Source organism: Antennarius striatus, chromosome 2 (genome assembly GCF_040054535.1).
Source record: "Antennarius striatus isolate MH-2024 chromosome 2, ASM4005453v1, whole genome shotgun sequence".
Taxonomy (NCBI): Eukaryota; Metazoa; Chordata; class Actinopteri; order Lophiiformes; family Antennariidae; genus Antennarius; species Antennarius striatus.
The window spans coordinates 26,463,973-26,481,194 of record NC_090777.1 but is presented as its reverse complement, the minus strand read 5'-3'; the positions used below and the strand labels follow the sequence as shown (position 1 = coordinate 26,481,194).

The 17,222-nt window shown below is 41.5% G+C and overlaps 1 protein-coding gene across 3 annotated transcripts in view; it reads left to right on the top strand.

Moving 5' to 3' along the window:
- The window catches only part of nav1a (neuron navigator 1a), a 76,317-nt gene extending 59,301 nt beyond the window's left edge, over nt 1–17,016 (top strand). The window contains exons 11-34 of one of the 3 annotated variants that reach the window (XM_068329576.1): nt 2,277–3,105; nt 3,211–3,729; nt 4,979–5,020; nt 5,510–5,652; nt 5,762–5,941; nt 6,052–6,104; nt 6,319–6,342; nt 6,549–6,626; nt 7,952–8,035; nt 9,303–9,411; nt 9,507–9,628; nt 10,522–10,706; nt 10,793–10,955; nt 11,042–11,240; nt 11,338–11,426; nt 11,525–11,617; nt 11,720–11,891; nt 12,184–12,449; nt 12,552–12,703; nt 12,798–12,869; nt 12,960–13,165; nt 13,246–13,364; nt 13,450–13,638; nt 14,126–17,016. In XM_068329576.1, coding sequence (XP_068185677.1) covers nt 2,277–3,105; nt 3,211–3,729; nt 4,979–5,020; nt 5,510–5,652; nt 5,762–5,941; nt 6,052–6,104; nt 6,319–6,342; nt 6,549–6,626; nt 7,952–8,035; nt 9,303–9,411; nt 9,507–9,628; nt 10,522–10,706; nt 10,793–10,955; nt 11,042–11,240; nt 11,338–11,426; nt 11,525–11,617; nt 11,720–11,891; nt 12,184–12,449; nt 12,552–12,703; nt 12,798–12,869; nt 12,960–13,165; nt 13,246–13,364; nt 13,450–13,638; nt 14,126–14,221 — 4,184 coding nt within the window. In that variant the 3' untranslated portion in view covers nt 14,222–17,016. The remainder of the gene's footprint in view (nt 1–2,276; nt 3,106–3,210; nt 3,730–4,978; nt 5,021–5,509; nt 5,653–5,761; nt 5,942–6,051; nt 6,105–6,318; nt 6,343–6,548; nt 6,627–7,951; nt 8,036–9,302; nt 9,412–9,506; nt 9,629–10,521; nt 10,707–10,792; nt 10,956–11,041; nt 11,241–11,337; nt 11,427–11,524; nt 11,618–11,719; nt 11,892–12,183; nt 12,450–12,551; nt 12,704–12,797; nt 12,870–12,959; nt 13,166–13,245; nt 13,365–13,449; nt 13,639–14,125) is intronic. The other 2 variants (XM_068329596.1, XM_068329587.1) reach the window with 2 other exon arrangements.
- The last annotated feature ends 206 nt before the right edge of the window (nt 17,017–17,222 follow it).

Sequence of the window (17,222 nt, the reverse complement as noted above, 5' to 3'; positions counted from 1 at the left end):
TGTTGATGTTAACGGATGAATTTTTTCGATCAAGGCCGCTCAGAATTGGAGACTAATGAGTGAGATGATGAAGTCAAGTGAAATCCGAATGGAAGAGGTTCATCAGTGTGGAGGAGCTTTGGAATTTAGTTCTAATGAGGATCAGACATTCAGAGATAATTACAGACATCTTTGCTTCTTTAGTTGAGCTCATCGTTGAGCTTTGGCAACATTTTGCATGTGTGTGTGTGTGTGTGTGTCATTTGTCATCAGGAAACACGTAGAGTGTGAGGGACCAATGTAGCCAGAGATGAGCCCTTCCATCTTGTATTCATTAGTATATGTGCAGTTTTCTGTATACTGTAGTACCAACAGGGAAAAGGGTTTTTGTAGCTACTGTTTAAGATGAATTTGTTTGATTAAAAGACGCAGCACCAATTATTTCCATGATCATTAAATCAGTATGACTGTTAAAAATAAATATGTAAGAAAATTCTGACTCAGCTCATGAAACCTAGAAGACGAATGTCAAGTTTCTTGTTTTTTATGGCAAAAAAAATCAAGAAATTAAATATATTCCATTTATGATTATGCAAAACCAAAAAGAGCAGCCAGACATCATATTTGAAAATGAGGAACACTAACAATTTTTTTTTTCCTGAACCACAATGAGTACAATTAACAACGATTAAAACATATTTTTGTTCTTCAAATGGGGGTTATGATGTTTCAGGATATTTCTGAATTTGATTTGAATACCAACAGTTCAAATAACAAAGGAATTTAAATATTTAATGGAGAATTAATACTTTATTTGTTTGTTCACTGAGATTTTCATGAGTCTTGGAGCCGATGTCTTTAATTTATTTGATTTTTTTTTTTTCCAAGTGTGAGCATTGCTTCTCCTTCCACTTTAAGAAAACTGATTTTTTTTTTTTGTCGCTTTTTGTCAGCAAATGTTGATATTCCCTCACAATCACATGTCTCCACTGTCCGTTCACACTCCAAACTTTTTGGTCCACATGGGCCTTGAACCGGCCACCCTCCGGTCCCCCAGCCGAAGACCTAGTGGACTGAGCTGCTGCCAATTAGCCATAGGTTCACAGCATTCAGACATTGTACAGCATGCAAAGAATCTTTCTGACTACATACATTTTCAGATCTTCTCTTAGACTTTATGTGTGGAGACATGTTTTGCTCACACCCCAGCTGTGTCTCTGCAGGCATTGTCAATACATCATTCATTCCGGCCCAATTCAACATGTACACCTGGATTTTGTCAGCATGGTTTTGCTTCTTGACTACACGTGTTGTTAAAACACTGTTGGAATGTACAATATCACATTTATATGATGAATCGAGTTTACGACTTTATATGAAAACACAATTTTCACATTTACAAAACACGGAGTGTGATGTTCTATCAATGTCACATTCCTGTAAGATCAGATCACGGAGAACTGTGTGTGTGGTATATATAAGCTTGTGCGTGTGTGTGTGTCCCCTGTATGTGCCTTTCGTGGGTTTATAAATTTCCATAAGTGACTCCAGATGTCCCAAGGCAGCATGCCGGTGGGTCTCATTTAACAGCAGCTCTTTGACTCTATTAATGTCTTGTATATAAACCTCCCATAACAACTCCCATTAGAAACAAATTAAGAGGGTGAGTGGTGTTGGCTCGCACCCGTAAGAGTGCTTCACATACCACACATGTGTCAGTGCACTGTTGTTACTCATAATAACTTTCAAACAAGTCAAATTAATTTGCCACTGGGAAATATACCGATTTAGACAAAGTTGTTTGATTTTCCTTCAGCCTTTGTTCCACCAGGTTATCCTTCACTCTGACCTATTTCCCAAAAGAGTGGAGAAACCCAGCTAAACTGGGTGTTTCATACAGTTTTGTGCCCGCAGACACGCGTTGTGAATGCGAACACCAGGTTTCCACAGACACACCGCACAAGTTATTGTCAGCACTCTCCAGCTGTGACACACAGACCGGCACTAAATGGAAAGTTGGAGAAAACTGTTTTAGTTCTTCCGGATGGAAAAGAGGAGTAACTGTGTGATAATAGTGTGTGTGTGAGGGTGATTATGGGTGAGACTCTGGTCTTACACACTGTCTGCTCAGACAGGGATTTCTTTTTTATCAGCAGACAGCCAGACCCTGTAGGTGTTCAGATAAGATATCATGTCCTAATATGGCATGGTTAGTCTCACTCACCACCAGAGATTGTTCAGCCTTAAGCGTTTGAGCTACTCATCACTGTTTTTTTTCCCCCCTCCTCTTCCTCTAGGTACAGTTAAGTCAGATGGGAAACCAATGGATAAGTCTCGGTTAGCAGTGAAGACATCCGGTCTTCAACGCTCCTCTTCTGATGCTGGTAAAGACCACAGAAATGGCACCAGTGTTGGGGAGCAACGAAAACCTCCATCTGGCCTGGTCAGACCATCAACAGGTGGAAACTTTGGCTTCAAAAAGCCCACCACCACTACCAGTAATGGCACAGGCAATTCCAGCATGTCCACTGTGATGAGTACGGGTGTCAGCGCCATACCCTGTGGCTCTGCACCAGTGGGGAAGATTACCAAAACATCCGGTATTCCTGTCAAACCAGGGGCTGGAGGAAGTGGAGGACGTAAGACAAGTCTAGATGTTTCAAACAGCGACCAAAGTGGCTTTCTAGCTCCAAATGCCAGAACGTCTCTCCAGTACCGCTCTCTGCCTCGCCCAGCAAAGACAAGCACCTTGACTCTAACCCGGCCGAGCTCGGCTCGCCCAGTGAGTACTACAATGGACACAGCCTCTGGGCTGATGAAACCTTCCACCACAGCGCCCCAGAGCTCAAGGCTCAAAGAACCCGTCTCAGGGATTGGTTCTGTAACAGGTGTGAGTAAAGCCGGAGGTCGGGGGATCCCAAGTCCCGGTCCTGTCAATCAGACTGACAGAGAAAAAGAGAAAGAGAGAGCCAAAGCTAAAGCTGTGGTATCTGATTCAGAGTGCGGGGGTGGATCTTTAAAGGGTAGTTCTGCTCAGACCCCCTCAGAAAATGGAGGGAAGCTGCAGGGTCTGAGACCTCCTTGTAGTGGCAAGGGTTTGGAAATGCCTTCAGCCAATGCGCCAAGGTAAGGCAGCTCATACACTACCAGTATGTTTTCAAAATCCAGTCTTTCACATGCAAATTGAAGTAGGAATTTAATATTTTTTCAAACGCTTGCCTTTGTCTTCAGATTATCTGGGGTTCCCAGTCTGGCAAAACCCCCATCAATGACTCAGCTTGACAAGTTGACCACCAGTAGCTTAGACGTACGAGTTCATGCCTCACTGCCACCTAAAATCCCTCCCTACTCCAAACTCCAGGACCTGACCAACTCAGGCTCAGGAGGAGGCAGCTCTACTGGGTCCTGCCTGACACCAAGCCTTGCCCCATCACTCAATGTGAACTCTTCTTCCCGCTTCTCAAGCTCAGGGACTGGGTTGGGGCCCAGGCAAGTCTCTTCACTTGGGGTTGAAAGGAGTGGAGGAAGTACCTCTCCTCTGCTACAACCTCGTATGTCTGGGCTTCATCGCAGCATGGAGTCACTGCCACTCCAGATGAGTCTGGCGCCAGAGCTCCTGGAGAGAGAGAGGAGGAATATAGCGAGAGGCTACACCACTATGGAGTCCCAAGCCAAAGATAGACCAGACGACAGAGTTCCTCCTGCCAGCTGGAGCTCTGGAAGTAAAATCTCCTTGTCTCACATAGACAGGTAAGACTGAATTCTGGGAAAAAATTATTTTACCCTATGCATAAATACAGTGCTCATTCTCCTCATACTTGTCAGGACTAGACATTTGTGGTGCACAGGTACACATGTAATCAAAATAGACGATGCGTGCATGTATTAGAAGAAGTGCCTTTGTGTACCATCATTTGGTCCATTGTGGCTAGCACGACAGGAGATAATGAAAAAGGTTCTTCAAATATTCAACCATACTAAACCGTTACGTACAGAAAAGGGTGCAAAAATAGCACCAACAATTCGTTAAATATGGATGTTTCATAATATCAGGTGGTCTGCATGGAGACAAGAGACTTGAAAATATCAATATATTCAATATCAAGTGGCTCCATTTTATAAAGATCAAAAACATTTCTTCTTCATTCAGTCAAATAGATAGGCACAGACCAACCTGGTCAGGTACTTTTTTGAAAACCAGACTAAAAACGTTGTCTACCCCTGGTTAATAGTCGTTTAGTCTAATTATTTGTGATGCTGCTGTATGTCACCACTCACTGGTCACCCAAGGAACTACACCAATATTACTCATTCAGGACAAATACTGTGGGTCTCTGATAGCTTTTCCACTTAGCTTTACTCCATGATCCTGCATCCTGGAGAGTCGATAGCAGAATGCTGCATTTACTGGAAAGGCATGGAACCATATTGTGACAGCAGCAGTAACATTTATAAAAAGCTAGAATCAACGTCTTCTGTACCAAAGACAAGATCTTCTTCTTCTTCGTACCAAAATCAAGATCATAACCCCCCCCAAAAAATCCAAATACACAGTTTGACAAATACGTTTATGTTCTGCAGGATAAAAATAATTATCACAATATGCTTTTGTTTCAAAAGTGCTGATGCTCATAAATATGTTAAATTAAACCTTTTTGGATATGTTAGTTGCAGCTGTTACTAAAATTTAAGGTGAAGGAAAGATCATTATCATATTGTTATAAAAAATCTATAGCATATTTACATTATGAGCGCAAACAACGCGTGAAGTCAACCAGAGCCGAGCTCATCCATCCACACACCCAGAGGTTTTTAAGTTAATATTACCACAGCTTTATTATCAGGGTCGCACCAGCTCCCGTGACTGAAGTCATAATTACTGGCTGACACCAGCTGTCTGCCATTTTCTCTGTGCTTCTTTGTATCTGCTGTCTGTTCACAAGACTTTAATAACTGCCTGCACCAGTGGTTTAATAATGACATTGTTTAATCTCTGCAGTTCTCAGAGAGACAGAAACACGCTGCCAAAGAAAGGTTTAAGGTAAGTGGACACACATCCAGCTGGATTCACATGGCATCAGTCTGTCAAACACTGACAGCCGTACACAGTTTAATCACAGTTTTCACTGCACACACACACACACACACACACACACACACTGATCCCATTGATAAGATCATCAGTGAATGACAGACTTTTCTTAGTCATCATCCTTCCTGTCATTGTGAGAAGAATTCTGCTTTTAGTTGTAGATTATTGTATTTCATTGTGTGGGTTTACTCATTAATAACCCACCTCCTTTAGTATATAAATATTTATCATTTAAAATGTATATAAACTGATATTAAAAAAAACACACTAAAATAAAATACAATGTCGGCTACATTGCAAATCCAAAAATTATAATCATTAGATGAAATAAAGTCCAGATACTGTAGTTTGCACTGTGTTACACAGTGTGTTAAACAATTCTGCTTTTTGTGTGTGTTTGTGTTTGTGCGTGTCTGTGTGTGTGTATGTGGTGTGTAGTTTCAGTGGTGCCTCCCAGGTTGAGGAGGAATCGAAGGAGAAAGGAGAAAGGAGGCACTCCCATACTATTTTGAATATGAGTGATTCACTCACTCTTCCACTGCTGTCCTCACCCACGTCCCTGCCTCGTACCTCTAAGACCAGTATGGATCAATGCATATGTATTATTATTATTGTAGTATGTATTTTATGTAGTATTATTGTCCAGTTTTATGTGTACAGTCAGTGACTCTTCCTTCAATCTCCCACCAGTACCCAGTCCTGTCAGCGGGCCTCCGAGGATGACTCGATCCAACAGCATTCAAACGCATGAAGCCTCCCTGGAGCTCTATGGATCATCGACACTGGGCAGCACGCTGTCACTGTCTGAACGCCCCCGCAGCATGGGAATGGTTCGCTCCGGGTCCTTCAGGGAGAAGGATTCTGACGAGGGTGAGCCCTTTGATTTTAATTTAAAATTCTGTCGCAAGAATTTTACAAACCCGCTGTGATGTTGTACAATAAGCGGGTTTGTAAGTGAGTTATTTTGCTACTCTTCTCAGTTCATGGGTCTGTGCTGTCCCTGGCATCCAACGCTTCATCAAGCTACTCATCGGTGAGTGTGAATGTGCAGCCTCAGGTAGCAGTGTGTGATGCGGTGGTTGGTGCACGTACATGTGAGTGTGTGTGGATGTTTGTGCTTATAAGAACGCTTTCCTCTCATACACAAACAATGCACACCAAGAAACAAGTTTTCCCCTCCACTTTGTAAGTCTCCTCTCCTCTTGTCTCATCTAACATCTTTGACTTTATTCCTCTTCCTTCCGAAGGCTGAGGAAAGGATTCAAGGAGAGGTAAGTGTGCTCTCGTCTCCCCTTTCTCCTCCTCTGCTTCATCGCTGTCTTTTCACCCATCGCTTTTCTCCCTCTTGTCCGTTAGAGAATGACCCTGTAGATCCTTACATGACCAAACATCCACTCAACTTATCGTTTGTGCAGTACTATTTCTTTTTATCATTGTTCTTTTGTATAGAGAACAACAAATCTGCTTTTCCTCACAGCAAATCCGTAAGCTGAGGAGGGAGTTGGAATCTTCTCAGGAGAAAGTGTCGAGTCTGACAACACAGCTCACGGCAAACGTATGTACTGTAAGGACTTTCATTCTTTAAAAAAAAATCTCTTAAAGTTCATTTTCTAATTTCCGTGAGTGCAACTATTGTCAGCTTTGACTTTTTTTACAAAACCAAAAAAGTAAAGGTCAGTGCTTTGACATTGGCAGGAATCCGATACATATTCATACGTGAGTTAATACCACGTATGGAAGGGCTGAAATCAGATTTGAAAAGACCAGATTCCACTGCTCACAGTACCGTCAATAAAAACACATGTGAGCAAAAACATCATATTGAGGCCTGATCTAATCAAATAATTTGTTCAAAATATATTTGCATATCAGCAAGATGTTTAGTCAGACTCTATCTGAAATATATTAATATTTCATGAACTGTATCCATTAGAAGGATAAAAGGAACAATCTATACATCTGACTGACAGATATGTAATGTGTGTGTTGTGTATGTGTGCATAAATATAGGAGCTAATGAGCCTTTACTGCCAGCCACACACAGGGCAGCAAGGGTGATATATATTGAGTGACAGACTAATTGCTGGTGTTGCTCTTGCCCGTTTGATTTCTTCACAATGACAAAAAAAGAAATGCCAACCAATCCAATCCTCTCTTTGTTCTCCTTCATCCCCTGGAGAGAGATTTATAAAAGCTGTGATGTGGCGTGTCAGGCAGAGATCATTTCTGTTCAGTCTCGTCATATTTCTCATCCACGCGAGGCCTCGATAATTCTAATTCCCCTCCCAGAAATTTAGCTTCATCACACATGTAGTACATCCATATGTACATATATATGGTGCCTCCCTCCTCTTTGAAAGGTCATTTCTCTGTGACCACCATGTCAGCATATTCTTTAGCCCAAGTGCAGTAATAGAGCAAAGACATAAAATGTGGCTTCCTGCAGCACACATCAATCAGCTGCTGGTGTATGTTATACTGTTTGACCTTATTATGCAAATGCAGCACTGGCTAGGAAAAACGAGATGCACAATCACAACATGATGTGCTGGATTAATGACTGGGCTGCAGCCATTATTTTACTGTATTAATGCCTGCTTTGAATCAGAAGGAAAAGTAATTTTCTCCTGCTGCTCAGGGCTAAAGATGAAATCAAAAGATTAAGGTAGAGGTGAACTTTTCCTCAGGAGACATCCTGTTCATCCTTTGTGTGTTCTTCATCTCTCTAGCGCCTTGTGCACGAGCAGAAAAAAAAAGGACAGAGGGAAATCTTTGGAATCTGATTCTGTATTAGTGTGATTTTATAGTTTTGTAACCCCATGCTATGAACTATTTTAATTAAGGGGAAAAAAAATATTGTTGTTTTTGTTTTCCATACAGGCAAATCTGGTGGCCGCCTTTGAGCAAAGTTTGGAAATGATGACAACTCGGCTACAAAGTCTGTCAGTATCCCAGGAACAGAAGGTAACATCACAACAAGCACAAACACACACAAGGCTGAATACCAGCCACATTCCACCATTGAGCCTGTCTTATGAGCAGCCAGCTAAGAGCGGGCAACCTTGTGCTAACACGGAGCGAGACGACTTTGATCACAGCCTGAGGCGAGGAACAAAATGTAGGTTAGAAGCCGAGGATGTAGACGCACGGGGTGACATGAACAGCAGACATCGCATTCCTGCATTCTTCAGCCTTTGTATATGCTTTAGCAGGAATGGATTGATTAGCGCTCGAGGCAGTATCCTCTGTGTGTGTATTCGTGTGTGCCTGTGTGTGTGTGTGCCTGTGTGTGTGTTTCAGTGTCAGGAGTCTCACTTAAGGCTTCACGCCTTGCTGCACCCACCAAAAGGCCTTTCTAGGCTGCTCCAGAAGGGTTCTTTGTTGTTGGAGCCAACGCACCGACCTGTGCAGCTCCGCCCGGAGCACACACTCTGCAACCTTGAAGAACCAGGCAGCTTTATTTCAATTGGAGTTGGATCAAATTTAGTGCACAATAAGCAGTACTGAGAGGCTCTCTTGTTCGACTTGTTCTTTCAAACTGTTAAACATTGTGAGACAGATCAACTCCAGCAGGTGTATCTGCTCATTCTGCTTAGTTTGCAGTGTTTGACTAAAACATTAGATAACCCCTCCATAAAAAAATGTGAAAATAAAAAAATAAAAAAATATATATATATATATATATATATATATATATATATATATATATATATATATATAAAAATGTTTATTTGAATTTACAATAAGGGAAATCGACGTTTGAGATTCACATACCTGAAAAACCATTTTGATTTCTACCATATTAAGTGGAAATTTGTCATGGAAAAATGACATCAGAGCCTTGAATTAGTTATTTACGTCGTAAAATACTTTGATACTAACTCTGTGTTTCTTAAATCTCATTTTGGGTGTCTACTTGTAATGTGTTTTCATTGGGATGTTCGGAATTTACAAAAAAAATATTGTTTAATACATAATGTATATATTGGATTTATGTCATTTTAAATTAATAAAAATACAAATAAAGATTCAAATATTAACAGGAGTGAAACAAAAAATATATTTTTTATGCGGTGATAGCTGTTGAGCAATAATCAGTGAATCATTTGCTCCACATTGTTTCTTTTATTTCCTGTCATACAAATCCTAAGCCTCCATAGTTTTATGTATGTAAAGACTTTGGAGTTTTGCAAGTAATCTAAATCTCTAACATCCATTCATGTTTCTTAAGGACTCAGAGCTGAATGATCTGAGGGAGACTATCGAGGTGCTGAGAACCAGGAATGAAGAAGCCCAGGCTGAAATTCAGGGAGCTCTGAACAACCCAGAAAACATGAAAGGTCTGGAGATCCTTCTGCTATTCTTCAGTCTCTTCTCCACACGTCTGCTCGCACCCCTGCGTTTTTGTCTCAATTCACCTTTTCCTCTTCGCCAGACATTCAAATTCGACGTCAGAACTCGTGTGAGAGCATTTCCAGTCTCAACAGCCTGACAAGTATGTCCAGCATGGGCAGCCTGAAAGACCAAGACGCGAAGAAGAAGAAGAAAAAGAGCTGGGTGAGAAAACATCTGTTATAATTTGCTCAATTCAGCCTCTGCAACGATAATGACACGGTAGCGTGAACGTGTTGACAGCAAGTGTGTCCGGTCTCTCCCTCCTCTGTGTGTTATTATTCCTCTGGTTTAGGTATTTGAGGTGAGTGCAGTCATTGTGTCCCTAAAGACTCAGCATGATGGTCCATCCAGAACTGCTGCACAAATACCCCTCAACACATCTCTGCTCATTGACATCCTAGACCACTGATTGGCTGCCTGTTCTGTGACTATTAAATATGAATGAATTGGCTGTAACTCAGTGTCAATCAGCAGATATGATATTTCATGAAGTTTACTTATAAAAGTTTATTAGAAGTGTCTTCTTGCCATTTTATACCATGCTTATTATGTGTATTGTTTATCGCTAAAATATTCTGCTGCTTTGTTAATTTACTTATTAGATTTGGGATAGTTACTGTTACTGACGCTACAGCTGGGTGGTAAAAGATGCACCAACTTTGACCTCTTTGTGAAAAGTGACGTAGTTGAATGGAATTGTTTGTCCCTTTGGGAAAAAAGACTCTCTTATTTCTGGCTTTTAAATATGAAGAAATTATCAAAAGTCAGAGAGGTTAGCCCAGCAGAGAAACACCTGGTTTTTAATGAAAATAAAGTTAGTAAAAAAATGTCTCCAAAAATCTCAACATCACATGATATTTAAATTTATCAGACAAATATGAGATGAGTATCAAGCTTCTCATCTCTCTCATGTTCAGGAGCTGAATAAATGCTTTCCTAGATAGTCAAACAATTCCTTTCTTGTTTGTCATAATCAAACTATCAGTCTTCACACTTTGTTCTGTTTTACATATAATAAATACAGTAAAAACAATTTGTTTCCTTCCTCCTTGTAGCTGAGGAGTTCTTTCAACAAGGCTTTCAGCATAAAGAAAGGCTCCAAAACTTATTCAGACATTGAGGAAATTGCCACCCCTGACTCCTCAGCGCCAAACTCCCCCAAAATGCTGCACGAGGGTGTAGACGGAGGAGAAAACCAGTCCTCGACCCTCACGGCCTCAGCCTCGGCCACCTCCTCTGTGTGAGTATCCACAGCCCTGATCCTGGTCTCGGCTCGTGAAGGAGATCGACGTCCACTTAAGCCTCTGTGAATCGTGTCCGCTTCAGGATCATGGAGACGACAGAAGAGGGAGACAGTGAGGAAACGACGGTGTCGGAGCTACGATCAGAGCTCTGGCTAAAAGAGAGAGAACTGACAGAAATCCGATTGGAGGCCTTAAGCTCCGCACATCAGCTGGAGCAGCTCAGAGAGGCTATGAACAACATGCAGGTGTGTTTTCCATCTCTCTGCATGTCCAGTCAGGCACATCCCCGTCAGGTATAAGTACTACTGATATTGCATTTGTGTGTTGACAGTCAACAGTAGAAAACCTGAAAGAGGAGAACGACCATTTGAAAACAGGAAGTCAGACCAATCTCCCCGTCCCCGGCCCCACCTCCTCCACATCGCAGCCGTCAGGCCTTGGCTCCATGCTGGGGCCCTCACTGAGGCAGCCAATGAGCATGTCCCTCACCAAGTCCTTCAGTCTCAGTCTGAATGACTGCAAACATCCAGGTCAGAGAAAAAGCTTTTTATCATTTTTACAACCATACAATTTATAAAAGTGTTTGTTTTTTTTTCATTAATCCTGTCTTTCCCCTCACCATTCCAGACACGTCCACACTCGATACCGTCAGCGCATCGTCCCAACAGGATGAGGTGTGTGCACGAGTGCTGGTACGCATCGGAGACCAGGCAGAGGTAAACACACTACGCCAGTAGACATAATATCCGCTGATATCAGCTGATTTATTGTGCAGCTGTGACATTGTGCACTATTGCCCTGTTTGCCTCTGTAGGACAGGAAGCAGGAGTATTACCTGGGCTCGGTGACGGTCAGTGTGAGAACAGACTGGGCCTGTCTAGACTCTCTCATAGAGAAGACCTTCAAGGTAAAACACATCCTGTCGTCCTTCATCGTCCACAGAGGTCCAAACAAATAATAAAACTGATTTGACGCGTTGGTCCTTATTTATATTCTTTGTGCTCATCAGGATTACCTTGCAAAAGTGGACCCGACCGCCAGCCTGGGTTTATCTAGTGATTCGCTGCTCCTGTACCAGCTGCCCCAGGGGGGCCAGAGATTAATAGGAGGGGACAAACCAAAAGCCCCTCCTTATCGTTTTCTGAGCAATGGCGCAGCTCAAATACTCGTCACTTTGAAAGGTCAGTGAACGTCCTCAGGTGATTGTAGAAAAACCACATTAGTGGCTCCCAAAAAGGTAAAAATCAGTTTTACTTGCAGGCAGCATTTTGTCGCAGTTTGTTATTAGACTGTAAAATACAAATTTCTTGTTCCTTATTTATAAATGAATTAAAGATGCTCTGAATGTTTCTGTATGAGGAACATGATTCAACATAAGAATATTTTAAATGTCTTTTCCACGTGTTCTATTTACAAATCTCCAATCATAATCGTGGCCTCTCGTCTGTTTTTCCTTCGTCTGCCTTGATCTAGGTCTTCGGGAAAAAAGCGTTGACTCGCTGGTATTCGAAACTATGATTCCGAAGCCGATGTCACTGCACTACATCGGCTTGCTGCTGAAGCACAGACGACTGGTTCTGTCTGGCCCCAGCGGGACAGGAAAGACTTACCTGGCTCAGCACCTGGCCCACTACCTCCTGGAGCGCAGCCGGACCGACTCATCCGAGGACAACCATGACGCTTCCATTGCGGGTCACAGTGCTGCAGTCACCTTCAATATGCATCGCCAGTCACAGAAGGTAACACCAACCTCGAGATTTCTTTTTTTCTTTGTTCTTCATCAAATATTAATATCTAAACACACAGACAATATTTAAATTCACTTTTTTTTCCTCTCTCAGGAGCTGCAGTTGTATCTGTCTGATCTAGCAAACCAGATTGACAGGGAAAATGGAAGACAGGCGCCTTTGGTTGTTATTATAGATGACATTAGCGACCCGGCAGCCATCTCTGAACTTGTTAACGGAGCGCTGACCTGCAAGTATCACAAATGGTGAGTCATTTCAAACAGACGCTGCTTCTTCACTGAAGAGCTTTAATATTATTCCGTTTATTAAAATATGCCAAATCTTGCGTTTATGTTTCAGTCCTTACATAATTGGAACAACCAACCAGCCTATGAAGATGACATCGAACCATGGGCTGCACCTCAGCTTCAGGTCAATACCTCCTCTTACTTTGACACACTATATAACTGGATTTTTTTAAGTGCACTGAATAAAACTAATAATTTTCGAATATCATCTCAGAATGGTGACATTCTCCAACAATGTGGAACCAGCCAATGGGTTCCTGCTGAGGTACCTGCATCGCAAAGCTGTGGAAGCGTACCAGGAAAGGGAGCAGGACTTGCAACGCCACCAGGCGCTCCTTCGGGTACTAGATTGGGTCCCTCAGCTGTGGTACCACCTCCACGCGTTCCTGGAAAAGCACAGTACTTCAGACTTCCTCATAGGTAAGACACGGTTCACACAAGGTGAGTAAATAGTGACGATAACCGGCGCATGAGCAGTAAACCAGTTCTGCCTCCATCAGGTCCCTGCTTCTTCCTGTCATGTCCGGTGTCAGTAGCAGAGTTCAGACAGTGGTTCATTGACTTGTGGAACCATTCCATCATTCCGTACCTGCAGGAGGGGGCCAAAGATGGCATCAAGGTGTGTTCGCTGAAACCGACTTAGACGTTTGTGCCTTTATGTCTTCATGCGTTGTGTGACAAAATATTCCCCTTTGTTCTCTCAGGTGCACGGGCAGAAGGCAGTATGGGAGGACCCCGTGGAGTGGGTGAGAGGGACTCTCCCTTGGCCCAATGCACAGCAGGACCAGTCCAGGCTCTTTCACCTTCCTCCCCCTACTATAGGTCCACACAATGAGGAGAAGAAGCCACCCAAAGAAAGCTCTCCTCCCAGCACACTGGAGTCAGACCCACTGGTGAGACTGGAGGTTTCTGCTGACATAACCAAATCTGAACTGAAAAGTGAGACTAGAGTGACTTAAAATAAAACCTTCTTTGATATTTCAACATTCGGCTTCATAAAATTTCTTAAATCTTAAATCCTAAACCAGTTGCAGTATTTATCACACCAGGAGGAATTCTTATTCAAACTCAAACTGAAAATGGACAAAGTCAACAACTACATTTTTTTTTTATTAATTTTTTTATTTCAATTTTTAATTTAATATATCAATAATGAACAAGCACAGTCACTTTATCAATTTAAATTTATATTTTTATTCTTTTAGACCTATTCTTTTTCTATTTTGTTGCATCTGTTTTGGACACTAAAGCCAATGCTTACATTTTTGCTTCGGTGTCTGGAAAATAATGAAGCATTATTTTAATAAATGTCAAATAAATCCTGTCTCTTCATCTCCAGTTAAACTCACTTGTGTCTTCCTGTCTCATCCTGATATCCAGATGGCCATGCTGCTAAAGCTACAGGAATCTGCCAACTACATTGAGTCTCCAGAACGGGAGGGCTGTCTGGATCCCACTCTGCAGGCCACACTCTGAGAATGGCGTGATCAAGCTATCAGACTTTTTATTAAGGTTGATGCAGCAGGTGCATACCCAATGAGACTTAAAAGAATTAATAATTAACATTACTGTGTGCTCAGTGAGCAGATATAAAATGAATTGTTTTAAGGATCTACAGAGATTATGGACAAAGGGTTTGCTCTGCCCTGCCGTCAGGATATTGGAAAGACAACCTGCTTTAATAGGAAGCTGTCGAGATCGTGTCCGGGAATGACTTGTCCCTATATATCTTAAGATTGTTCCAAATGGGTTATTGTTGAATCTGAACGTGCATGGTAACCAGAATAATATGATGCAAAATATTACCTATAATCTTAATGATCAAGACCCTTTTTTTATTTTTTATTTTTGCTGCAACCGCAACTATTGGTGCTTACTCCTTCTGGTTTTCGTTGAAGGTGCATGCTTCAGTTCACGAAGACGTTAAGTTCAGAAGAATCTCTTTTTTTTCGTTCTTTTTTCAAAACTAGGATCGGAACTCGACCACAGCAAAATATGCACTTTATTTTCTACTTGTGGTAACTGAATCTTATGCAGCTACATCATCATCAGTTTGATCAAAACATGCGGATCATTATTAATTCCTCTAGGTGGCAGCATCTACTTTTTCCTTCCTCTTTGCTCCTGGTTAGTTTCATGATTTATGAGGCGCTCAGCACATAATAAAAGACACACTCTATATCACAGCAATGAAGATAGACATGGATGTTTTTCTGTCTGTTCAAACCACATCAATCATTGATTGACTATCAGAAGTTGTGAAGCTCTAACAGGAACTTGCCTGAGTGAATATCGAACTGGGTGAGAAACTAAAGAAATCCTGTCATCGTGGGTTCAGTTGCTGCTGGTTTACTCCAGTTATACACGGATATAACCTCAGAAACAGTTAACGCTTAATGTACTGCATTGTAAACACACAGGAAAAAGTGCCAATGTGGCCCGCTGTTTCTGGCTTTACTTACACATATTCTGTAATTAGCTATCAGTTTTAAAACACAAAAATCCTCTTGTGGTAGATGAGGATACAACTTTGAAATCTTGATTTTGTAGGATTTTATACTAAGTCATGTTCACAAATCTGTCTGTATGCAGCGACTCCCACCCATGTACACCTAACACACCATCATCAGATAACAGGAAGATAGTACATGACTCACATTTATCATCCTGTAAGGGGAAAGTGGAGAACTTCAGTAAAACTGCCATCGAGAGATAAAAATCTGTACAAAGGTTTCCTTCCTATTTATATTTGCTCTTAATATTTTTGATAGCATATTTTCTTCCAAACTTTTGGAATCAGTTTCCCTCTCGCGTTGTTTTAAGGGTTGTTATATGAGAGAGAGCGCTGGGCATAAAAACCTTTAAAAAATGATTTATAAGTGGTTTCCTGCTGTTACGTTTCCTTAATTTGTTTGCACATAATATATTAGAGACCTGCATTACAGAGAGTATTTATTGCTCATAGCTTGACTCCTCTTGTGGTGCAGGAATGGAGCCTAAAGTGGAACTGTAGGTATATTTTCAGACCTCTTAGTGATGTGCCCCTCGACCCTCAAGTACCTCAAACTGCTATACTCTGTCCAGATCTTCCTCTGCTTTCCACGGCGTGTTGCTGATGTAAAGTAGAGACTTGATGCCTAAGTCTATTTGTGCCTGAAACACAATTTGGCCTGAAGTTGCTTTGGAGCCGCTTGAACCGACCACTCGGAGGCCTCGATTTTAGAGGGAATACCATTTCTTCCTCTCACCTATACTCTGAGGCCACTTTAATGTTGATGCAAAGATTGAGGTGGAGAATTGATGATCAGTTTGGACCTGTGATTCGTAGTCATGGTGACAAGCTGTTAGTTAAGACAAGGTGTGTGTCAGTTAGCTCTGCAATAGATGAGAATGTAATTGATGACCAGGCTGCTTGTGTAACACAACTTGAACAACTTAAAAGTGTGAAAAAGTTGACATCCTCATGGAGTTGCCTAAGAGTTAAAAGCAGTGTAAGAACAAATGTTAGCCTGGAAATGTAACGCTGATGCATGTGTCCTTGCTGCATTTCCCAAACTTTTGTTTCATTGGACCTACTACGCTTATCCTTATCACGGGAGGGATTTTTTAAATAACTGGATATCTTCCTTTTTTTTTCCCACATTGTTTTAAGAAGCAGACATTTGGGTTTTCTTATGGAAATATTTGTAAAGGTTTATTTCTCTTTTGTACATGATGTCATTCTTGTAAACACTGTAAATAATCTGTGCATCTGCGACAACAATCACTCATCTGTGCATTGATCTAAGAGAAGGTCTGGCCCCTGTATGCAGAAAACAGGCATCCTCTGTGGTTTTATTGTCTTCCTCCAGTAGGAACGAGCACTTAGCTTAAAAAGGGGGGGCCTGATAACAGCTGTTTGGCATGTCTCTATAACCACATCAAATCCCATATGTCTAACATTGAGTAATGGACACAATAAAGTCATGCCATTCTTTACATCATCGCTTGTCTCAACTGGTAATATTTTTTTCTCTAGAGCCCATTAGCACATCCAAATAGGATCATATTCATTTGAAAACAAAAACTATTTCTTTAATGCATTGCGTTTATTGGCAAAATATGCTATTTATCAGCTCTGCAATGACCATACTACACAAGAACTGTTTTAATAGCGGTATGCAGCAGAAGTTTATGTTTCCACATTCAACATGAAATGCTGGAAGTTTAGTTTATTTAGCTTCTAAATCACATTTTGGGACTAAACCTAGTACAGTTTCTACCAGCTTCCGAGGACGTAGGTTTATTTTCTATAGATGTGTTTTGATGAGGTCAATTCTTTATGGCATTGTGTTAAATTATCTTTTAAAATCTAAAAATAAAAATGTGTAAAAGTTGGATGTTTCCCTCCCAGAAGAGATTACTGGACTGTGTACAGAGAGGATTTAAGTGAAGGGGCCGTGGGGTGAAAAACGTGGGAGGGGTGAATTCAGAGAAT